Below are 11255 nucleotides of genomic sequence, written 5' to 3'. Positions count from 1 at the left end.
TTTGTTTTCTCTCTGGCCAAGGTACATCTACCACAAGCAATTATTTTTCAGACAGAAGCTGAAAAACTATGAGAAAGAAGACTGTAACCCTCTCTACTGGCTAAATTAGCAACTGTGTGCCCATTACCCACATACTCTTTCTCTGAGCACTTTTTCCCTTGGATTCCTTTTCTTCAGAGATAGAGAAATGTCTCTGGTGAGAAAAACAACCAGCTACCAAAGACTGGTGCTTAACCAGCCTCTCAAGGGAAAAGCCTAAAAAGACGCCTTTTTGTGACACTGTTCAGTGTTATACCATCTTGTGCACATTGGTCTTCTGGATCCACCAAAGCACAATCATTGTGCTCTGGACAGCAACAGCTCAAAGATCTCAGATAGATATCCAGGAAAAGTCCACTTCCTGGCTCTGAGATCGTATGTACTACTCTTAAGCATGAAGTAACCCAAGCAAAAACAGGTAAACATAGATAACCCAGGCAAAGGCTCCATTTCCAGTGATCTCAAACTACCAAAGGAAAGCAAAACAATATTGCTGAAAGGGAGAGAAATTTTTTACCACTGAGCTCCTTTACTTTTTTCTTACATTGATCAGCACAGTGGAAATGTGCAAAGGAGCAAAATGCAACTACAAGACTTTCTGAAACTTCATTTTACACCATGAACCTAGAAATTAAAATGATATATAGAATCCCATAAACTTAGAACTTGAGAATCAAAATGACACTTCAGATTGCTTTAAAACAACTCTTGGAAAATCACTTCCAACTACTGAATATATTTCAAATTATTTCAGCAGGTTTAACTACTGCATATATATTTCACACAAGATTCTACCAGAAACAAGAGATCAAAGCTAAAAAACGGGAGGCTAAAGCTCTTCAGGTTGTTTGAGAGAGCCCAGCGGCCTTCAATGATACAAAGTGCTCAAGCAAGGACCGCTTGTGTAAATTAAGCCATCAGAAACAGGTTCACAAATCACATGGATATTCAAAAATTTAAACTGCATGTTGTCCTGGTTTCTGTTTTATTTCCTCAAAGTGAATGAAAAACAGCCTGAACATTAGTGGTTTTTTGTCTGCAAAGGATGTTCAGACTTTGCAATACACATCATATTTAATCTTCACTCCCAGCTTAGGTACTTCTAAGCACACTGTGAATTTGGCAGCCAGCTTCTGGTTCTGAGTTTCAGTGAAAACATTCTTCCAGTCTCCAAAAACAGTCTGAATATAAAAAGGAAATTATTACCCTTGCTTCTAACAACCAAAGAGTATAATTTAAAACAAAATACTAACTTTTCTCTCATTGTATTTCAGAATTTTTTTTTTCCTGTAAAGAAAAATACCGACAGAAGAATACATTTGCTTTATGTTTGGAGTCTTCAATAGAATGTGAACATAAAGCAACCATGGGAAGTTACTGGTCTACCTTCGTAGCTCCAGCATGTACCTTGTACAGCTGCAGAAGACTAGAAAAGATGACCAGCAGCTGTGACACAACCCAGAAAGCTCAAAAGTGCTTTTAACTGCAATAGCTTTGTTTGTTGCAACCAGACACTGCTCTAAGCTGCAGTCTACCTTTAACCTAGATTTTGGAGGGCACACAGTTGGGGGTTGTCTGAGGTTCTAGCCTGACCTGTGGCTAAAAAACACAGATCAATCCATGGAGCATCTGGATTCTATGAGTTGACTGTGGTCCATAGGCAAACCTGAGGGCTTGAAGAAAGATCTGTGGAGGCACTCAGTCTATTGGCTATCCCCAGTGGTCATAGAAGACAAGATAAAACTCTTCTTTGTTTTAGTTGGTGCTTAGTGCATACCACAACAGAGGGTGTACTTCTTGTAGGGCACTTTCGCTAATCATATTATACAGGGCTTTACTGTATGGTACTGGCCCTTGGGGTGAAATCAGTTGAGCTTTCTGAAGCACAATAGGGGTTTCTTAAACACCAAGCCTTAAAAATTATACATAAATATTAACCATCTATTGATCCAAATTCCTGTCTGCCCAAGACAAAGAGCTACCACTCATTCCTCTGGCAAAACACACACAGATTTACCTTTATGGAAAAGAATCAAGCCAACAGCACCATGAGTCTCCTGAGCTTTTTCCTGGCTGGAAAGTGTGCCTTCCTGCAATGGCCTGGATCTGCTCAGCTGTTGGTGAGAATCCAAAGAATGCAGCTGCTTTACACTGGCAGTCAGGTTCTGAAAGCAGTACAGTGAAAGCGAGATGTGCAATATGCTCCCTCTAAAAAAGGGAGTCAACCACTTGGGATGAGCATTGCCATCATCTACTAATTTCATTCACCATTTTCTGTGTTGCATTTCTGTTTTCTGGAGCTCTGCTTCTGTATAGCCAGACTCAACTTGTCCCTAAAATCAGCTGGATTTTGCTTTTTCAGAAACCTGTGCCATTTCCTCTTAATTTCAGCAGATTTCAAGAAATGGGCTCAGATGTGTTTTGGCTGTCAGTAAACAGCATCTGCTGCACCCCCTTCAGGTCTTCATATACTATGACCATAATATTCTTATCTTCAATGTCTTTGTTCCAGGTGATTGCAGGATCAAAACAGCATCCCAGCTGACTGTAAAGATGAGCAAAGAAGCATTGATGTGATCTTTCTTTCTAACTGGGTATGGTTTTTTTTTTGTACAACTGAAGAATTGCCTTCTGTTGCCTGTTAGTCACATGAATGCAGACAAAAAGAACAGCCTGTCCTCTCCATGGTACTGTCTGTACAAGAGAATGGCAAGAGGCTTCCTTTGAACTTTTGTAGGTAAACGGTTTCCACACATAAACATGAATCTCACTATGTGCTTCCCTTCTGTGACTATACTGTCCTGTAAACACGTTTTAACAGACAAAGCCTGACATCTAAAATATGGGTTGTTAATGAGGTATTTGGCCTAATATGGAGAAATACTGAAGAAACAAACTGCCATTTTATTAACACTTTGAACCTGCAGCATTTCCTCCATCACTAAGTGGCAGAATGTTGACCCAATGCCATTGTCCAGGTGCCATGTAATTCTCTCACCCTTTGCTGGAAGAACAAATGCCCAGAAGCAAAGCATCTTTCGGATATTTTCCCCTCCTGGCATTCAGCTGCCTCCTTTATTGTGACATACGGCCATCAGGAAATTAATTATGGCACAGCTGTTTTCCCACTGGCCTCATTCAGTTGTTTTTAATTTTTCTTTCCATTGCTTTTTCAGCTACAATCAGGATCTGTAAAAAAACAGATCTGTCATGAATCATGAAAAGAACTCATCCCTGGAGCTGTAATTGGGGACACTTTGCGTTCCATTGTTATGGAAATGGAAAAATGAAACAGCTTTATCTTTAGGGTTTTGAAGCAACACTACTATGTGGAGTGGGAGAAAGAGGCCACAATTTTAGATCACTCATCTACCCTGGCAACCAAAGTGAGAGTATAACCAAACATTTTGCAATCAATAACATACTGGGAGCTATAAAATATTTTATTAATAAAGGCATGTAGAACAAAACTATAACATAACCATAATAAAGACCTTATCACCACTTCTAAGGTTTGTTAATGTCATGAAGAAACTGTAGAAAGATGTAAGTGGAAAGACTGTAATACTGTCATTGAATACCATCCACAAAACTACCTGGGAAATATTAAGGAACCATCTGCCAGCCTCCTGTCAGGAAAAGCTCCTTTAGAAAACCACAGATGTTACAGTCATCCCCCATTTTCAATTTTCTTGAAATCCTTAAGAGACTGTAATCCTCAGAGAAGCTGAAAACACATTATACACGTTAAATATTTTTGCCAGATACATTTTATTTTTTTCCTGCCTCATGCAGGAAAAAAATGACAATAATACATGGAAAAAATCTCTGTCCCTTAACTAATTATTTGTTTCCTCTGTGGTGCATCTTGGAAGTTCTAGTGCCTGCCAGTGTTCAGTGACCAAGTATCAGAAACACTGAAGTTTTAACCTCATGAGTTTGCAAGGAGACAGCCAATGTCCCAGAGACACTGCTGCCACATTCATTCCCATCATGACTGTGCACAGAAAAGAGTTGCATAAAAAAGGAAATTGTGACACTCCAGCAATTTCAGAGCACTGCAACAGCTCTACCTATTGTCCCTGCTTATGTTAGCTCCAACATCCCTAAGGCTACTGTAAATTGTAGGGGCTGCTAAGAGAGCCCAAGTATCATGAAAGTTCCACTGTCTCCAAGTTGTTTTCCCTCAGTGTCACCTGCTTGAAAGCAAAAAAGGATATGGTCCCAGAATTAGCCCTGCACACTGATACTGTCAGAGAGATGAGACTTGTTCTTGGGGAAAAAAAAAAAAACCACTGTACCTTTTTCCTTGAAAATAGACTTGGGGAGATTATATTTCAGATGTTTTATCAAAATCCTTAGAAATGAAATCTATTTTATCCTCTTCAGAATTAAACAGAAACAGAAGAGAGAACATGTTTTTTACACAGGTGCAGCAATGATTTGTGAGAGTTTCCTGTGTGAAAAAGCCCCTAATCAGAAGGCATTAGTCATCCAAAACTATCTTCTTTCCTATCTTAGGAGAAATAAACTTACTTGCTACAGGACTTCATAATTTTTGTGCAGGAGAGAGAAAAAACAGTTTCAAATGGTTTGACAACTTCTTTTCAGTAAAGTTACATTTACCTGGATCTCCACATTTAATAAAATTAGTTCTGTGCTTACAGGTATACTCTGGACAGTTGTAAATGTCAAATAATTTAAAATCTAGATAAGCCATTTCATACCTGCACTACAAAAGCCAGAGAACAAAATAAAACATGTCAGAGGTTTAAATAATATGTCAGAGCCTTCACATTACAAAGCTTAATTCAGTATAATAGTCATCAAATGACAACACCAAAGCACTCAAACGTTTATAAACAAAGTAATGTTTTCCATTAATGAGATCCTCAACAGCTTTATAACTGTGACCTTCTTGAATCATTTCTGGAGGCAAAACTGACTCAATAATGCACTTAATAGATTTTAATATATAGTCAGTGGTAGAAGATGATGACAGGACCTTTCCTGTCTTTTACAGGAAAGACACACATAGGAAGATTCTGGGTAGGAGAAAGAAGGCATTAGCAAGAAACTCCGCTCATTCTGCTGAGAGAAGTGCCTGCCTCTCTCTGTTGCTCTGGGTCCGGGGCAAAGCAGAGTTGCCTATTCAACGTCACTGCCAGTGCATGTCAGCTGTGCCTGTAGCTGTGTCAGAACAAGTGCTAGAAGAACTGTTCCCCAGACACCTGCATCCTTCCCCACCCCATCTTGCGGTAAAGCCTCCCCTGTTGGAACTCAAAATGTCCCTCAGACATTCTTGGAGGTTCCAGGCCTTGGTCGGAGGCATTTGTGACCCTGGCAGGCAGCTGGAAACACCTGTGATTTTGAGTTTGAGCCATGGAATGATTTACCAACTTTGAAGGTGGAACAAGGAGCCACAAAAGTTTAGATATTATACTAGAAGTAGTTACAAAGTAGAGGGAAGAATTTTTTAGTATTGTACAAGGGGGTTTTAACACCTGTACAGGGGTGGTTTTACTTTGTACATGGGGGTCAGAAGTTTTAAGATGGAGGAATGTAGGCCAGTTCTGTTTCTTTTCTTTCTTCTTCCTTGCCTCCATGTTCTTGATGATGTTGGCACTTATGGATTGATTTAGAGTAGAATTGCACCATTTAATGTAGGTAGTAAGTATTGGGGAAACACTGTAAACATGTATCACATAATGTATCATATAAAAGATAGCAGCAGCCCTGGGCGGGGGGAGAGAAGAAGAAGACAGCAGACAGAGAGGGTGTCAGGGTGTGTGTGCCTCTGCCTGAGCTGCTGAGCAAACTGCAGCAGCCAGAGAAGACAATCTTTTAGATAACTTGCAATAAACAACCATGAGACTGAACAACAAGAGGCTACCGAGTTTTCTTTGGAAGCATGGGTTGGAGGAGAGACTTTACCACCACACGGAACCCCTGAACCAGGCCTGAGTTCCGACACTCCCCCACACTGCATCCCGTTCCAGCATCAGCCCTCGGAGCCAGCTTCCCAAGGCTTCCGTGACTCCCATTTGCCCCACTGCTGCTAGGACAGAGCAAGGAAACGGTGTGTTCACCTTGACCTACAGCACCCTCCCCGTGTCCTTGTCGGGATGTGCTTGGAAGGCTGGGGCCCCCTGCGATAGAGCTGTCGAGCTGCCACCGCCTCCTGCGGCGAGTCCCATGTGAATACAGCTGTCTGTCATGGTTTGACACGGGAAGAGAATTTTTTTTTTTGGAAGGAAGGGGTCGGTCCAGTCAGGGGTCCGGTTTGGATACTGACACTTGGGGTGACCAATTGAAGGTGGACACGCTTCTGAGAACACAGAGGGGTTAAAAGCGGAATTCCCAGGAGGACTCATCGTTCTTTGGTTCCAGTCATCGCAAGGTACGGACCTCCCCCCACAGCCTGGGCTGGGTGGGGGAGGGGAGCCATGCGTCCTGCAGAGGTAGGCCAGGGGATGAAGGATCGGAACTGAGCTGGGCTACCTCCTGCGGACAGAAGGGTGGAGAACATCTGGGATGTTTTTGTTCTCCCTCCCCTAAGCTAGAGGGAAAAGAGATAGAGAGCCAGCAGACACCTGGGAGTTTGCCGGCGGAGGAGAAGGCGAAGGGGTGGGAAGATGCCCAGCGTGGGAGATGGGAGACGGAGTCCTGGGCTGAGATTTTAGCTGTCCGGGGAGTCCGGGAATTTTAACCCTTTCCTGTGAAATGAAGGCTTTATGAAATATTACTCCTCCTGAATTTGAAGGAAAGAGAGACAGCCTGGGACCTCAGATGTTCAGAGAAGAAGGTTGGGGGGGAGATGATGGAGGGGCTTTTGGCTAGACTCTGCTTATTTACCATAGACTGAACTACTCTTTCTTTCAAGAGGGACTGCATTTTAGGGGGATGCACTGGTGAGCCAAGAGACCTTCTTCAGCAACTACCAGTTTTGGAATGGACAGAGAGAGCTGAGGAGGGTGTGAGGATGCCCTCCATCTTCAGAGAAGAAGAGAAGGAGATCTCTGTCCTTGGACCCTCGGCCCCAGGGGAAAATGGGGGGGACTCTAGTCCCGAATTGTGATACTGAACTGTTGTTCCTGGTGGTCCTTGGCAAAGCATCCTTAAAGGGGCCCTATAAGCAGTCTCTGTCCATGCATGGGGGTGAGAGCACTGTGACATGAAGAAGAGAATGTCACACTGGCCGGTGTGTCTGGGCAGTGCCACGTGTGACATTGGAAACACAAGAGGTGGCAGCTGTGTTTCCTGAGGGTCTGTGGTGCAAGGGGGACTCCTCTCTTCCCCGATACTCAGTATTAATTATATTGAAGGGTGAAAACTTGATTAAGGATCCAAATGGGTCTCGCTGTAGTTTAGTGGAGTTGGGTGGTGAGAAGAGGAATGTTTTGGAAAGTTTTCATCTCGAATTTTGTGTGGTTTTTTTTTTCTTTCCTTTCTTTTCCTTTTATAGTAGTAGTAGTAGTGTAATAAAGTCTTTCCTTTGTTATTAAGTTTAGCCTGCTTTGCTCTGTTCTTAATCACATTTCACAGCATTTAATTGGTAAGTTGTATTTTCATAGGGCGCTGGCATTGTGCCAGCATCAAACCATGACACTGTCACATGCACTACCATAGAAAACACGGTGCAAACGCTCCTGCTTTTTGTGGAAAGCTATCCCCAGGAAGGAATACATTCCACCCTGTCTTACATAAAGGGCCTCGGATGGTTGGGTGGAGGCAGCTAATACATGTCATTTATACAGTAATATATATAACACATACACATTATACAATGTCTTATAATACAATTATATAACACCTAATATCATTAATATAAGACATTGTATGATGGATATAATCTATATCACTCTCCCATTTACATGCAAATCCACGCTCACATCTGCCAAGACATGCACAAAAGCAAATCTTACTTTAACAAAAAGCTACAATTGATAAACCTAAAATTCCAAGTCTCTAAATTCCCTACTGGCTCCTCAACCATATGAGCCATCCCTGGGAACTACTGATTCCTGAAGACCCACTGTCTTTAATCCCTACTGCATCGATAGTCCTTTGCATCAGTTTCTCTCTCTACTACATACATGTGAGTTGGGAAAAACCTTCAGTAGAGTGACGCTGTAATTTAACCTTCATAATACTTAGCAAGTATTAAAAGTTATAAGGATAATATTACAGCTTTAAGAAACAAAGCTTTTGAATGGCCTCAATGCAAGTTCCTTCATCACACACATTTATTCATGACCATCTAAGCACGGCAAATGCCAAAGAGTTTGAGCGCAGCATGGAAAACACCAAAAAACCTGGAAGAGGAAGCCAGACATCAAGGCCCCTTGGTTCAAGATGGAAAGAGACCTACAGAAACATTTTTATTTCTGCCAGTGACACTATGGCTTGGTAGGTCCAAGTGTCCCATCAAGGGGCAAGAGGGAGTGCAGCAATATTTCAGACTGGGGCAGGTAATCTTTCTTCTCATTCTTTTTCCTCTAGTCTTATCTTTTTCACCATGATTTGCAAGCTATAGGAAAATAGGGCAAGAGATTTATTTAGCACACTTTTAAAAGGTAGAAGAAAATATCCAAATGGGAAAAAATTCCAAAATAATTACCTGCAAATTGATACCATGCTGCACTGCACAAATGCATCATTTTCTCTCCCTCCTGCTTTCCCATTTCTTCTGTGAAACCTTGCATACAGGTTTTTCCACCAGAGTGCCTACCAGGTAACAAAGTGCTGCATGCCTCAGCAAACCATGAGGAGCTGTGTACCTCCTCTCCTACTGAACAACGGGCAGTGATCTTTAGTAAAATATTACCCTGCTGAGCTACCACAAACTGTCCAACTTTAACAGGGCAAGATCTCTTTTGTTTTTTTTAATCTACTAATCCTTTGCCCTGAGCAGGAGAGGTTTACTGAGTTACTACATGTCAGAGACAACCTGTATCATGTCTCCACACCTGAACTCATCCAAACTCCATGAGAAATAAAAGCCAACACCAAGATATGACAAACAGCCTCTGTGTAGGGTCCAGCAGGAGTCTGGACCCAAACCCAAAGGGATTATGTGTTGGAACTCATCCCTGTACAGGCCACCAGTTGTTGGCATTGGTGCTTGTCACCAATCAAGGGTGGATGGGAACTGACTGTCACCATTAATTCATTATCTTGCTGTAGGACTTTCATACCTTTTCTGTGTGAGGTCTCATGGGCAGCTCTTCGCAACACTAACTCCTTTTCTTTCTTTTGCACAGCTGGCTGACATCTACCAATCCCTCACTCCTCACAGCAGCACAGCCAACTGACTCCAGCTCTCCTCTCCACCAGCTACCCCACTCTTTTATAACACCCAACCTTACTGGACCATCCTTATTGGACACAGCTGCAGTCTATTAAAGGCAAGGCTGTTCCTGCTCTTGGGTAATTAGTACAGCTGCAACTGGGAATGATTGCCTTCAGCACTGTCTCTATTCTCCTACAATCCATCCTCCCACAGTTATGGGCTCTTTAAAATAAAGATGCATATTTCACATTTTGTGCCTGCTCCTTTTTTATTTGGCCTCTTACAGTTCAATGTTCTGTCTCACAGCTGCTATAAATTCACCCTAAACACTACAGGCATACTTTTTAAGCCCCTAAATACACTATAGTTTCTTTCCAGATCAGAACTTGTCAAACAATGCAAATTCTATATGCTAAATGAGACCCTGACCCAGGACCCTCTCTGGTAAAGCCACAACTGCTACAATGATAATGCAATGAATTCCTTTCTTGGATCCATGTTTCTCTAACAACCCTAAGCTTCTGCTGCTTGGGTTGATCCTGTTCACTTAAAATCCTCAGAGCAGGAATTAGTTTATTAAGAAATCCCACTGAGTACAAGCAACACTTGCAAACTCAGCCACCAGGGAAAAGAGAATTGGAAAAATAATCACCCTGTAAGAATGAGCAGCAGAAGTATTATATCTAATCTTACAAAACACTAGCAGAGGGTGGAAAAAGCATCTTACAAAGAAAATTAGGTCCGTATTAAGGAAAATATGAAGAGCTTTTATTTTGGCAATAAAGTCAGTCCCATAATATGAGCTAATAGCAATATGAATAATAGAAGATAATGAAAATGCAAGGAATAAGATGACTGTGAATCTGCTTGTAGATAGTGCTAAGAACTTACAGATAGGGAAGCAACAGAAGAAACTCTTAGTTCTAGAAAATGTTACTATCAACAGAGACTGTTGCTCAGCCAAGGCTATGTTAAATTCCTGATCCTAGAGAAAAAGAACAAAGACTTAATAGAATTATGAATAGGTTTTTCTTTCTTTTGTATAACAAAATTGGGGCGCATACTCCAGGGGAGCACAGAGCAGGTGATTTGGGAAGTCTGTGCCTTCCAAGTACCTCAGCCAATGGGGAAAAGGAAGAGGGAGATGCAGACAGGAACTTAGGATAAAAAAGGGGCTGCGCCCCCCAAGAGTTTGAGAGACCCCATGGGAAATGGGGGAAATTATTCAAATAAAGTTGCAGGACTCCTCCTCTGTCTCCTTTTTGGATATAAACCTCTGGCATCGTGGATTAATTTTCCTGACACTTGCGAGACAAACTGATTGTTTATTTCAGAGTAGCACAAACCTGAACACTCCAAGGTGTTCCACAAATCAAGCACACCAACTACCAAAAGTTTTTATTATTTATACAATTTAGCAAACTAAGGAATTAGTGTTCATTGGCTTCAAGTGACATGGTTCCCTTATTAATTAGTGTTCTATCCTCTATTAGTTAATGGTTGCCTCTCTTCTCATGCTAATCAGTTAACATGCTCAGTCCTTCTCTTCTTTTGGGTCGGTGGTTTTCTTGGGTCCATGGCCATGAGCTGGCAGTCGCAATCTTCCCCTGCCATAAATTACCTTTTACCCAGTCGAGCTGAGTTTGCTTTATCAGTTTCTTCCTTATCTTGGGGGTTCTGCTGAATGTCTTTGTGTCCACTATCACTCTTCTCGGTCGGCATTATGAACCTCTCCCTAGATCTGAGATTACTGAAGCATATAGTGCATTAACCTTAACAAGGCAATTCTACCAATATTTCTAACACCTGGCCATCACTTAGCGCTCGCCTGCTACCTGCCTCACGGATTAATGCCTTTTCTCGTTGATTAGGCCGGATATGCAACAAAGCTCGTCCTCTCCTGGGAAGGTTTTTACACAGCTCA

At 41.9% G+C, this 11255-nt stretch overlaps 1 protein-coding gene across 1 annotated transcript; it reads right to left on the bottom strand.

The window, feature by feature from the left end:
- Positions 1–928: 928 nt before the first annotated feature.
- SULT6B1 (sulfotransferase family 6B member 1) lies at positions 929–11053 on the bottom strand. The gene is given in 7 exon segments (XM_072926126.1): positions 929–1220; positions 2049–2112; positions 2114–2177; positions 2180–2204; positions 2491–2584; positions 3241–3364; positions 10960–11053. Coding segments are annotated over 7 exon segments (597 nt in total). The 3' UTR covers positions 929–1088.
- Between the last annotated feature and the right edge of the window lie 202 nt (positions 11054–11255).

This window comes from Taeniopygia guttata, chromosome 3 (genome assembly GCF_048771995.1).
Source record: "Taeniopygia guttata chromosome 3, bTaeGut7.mat, whole genome shotgun sequence".
Classification (NCBI taxonomy): domain Eukaryota; kingdom Metazoa; phylum Chordata; class Aves; order Passeriformes; family Estrildidae; genus Taeniopygia; species Taeniopygia guttata.
The sequence above is the reverse complement of the archived record's forward strand: the minus strand, read 5'-3'. Positions and strand labels throughout refer to the sequence as shown.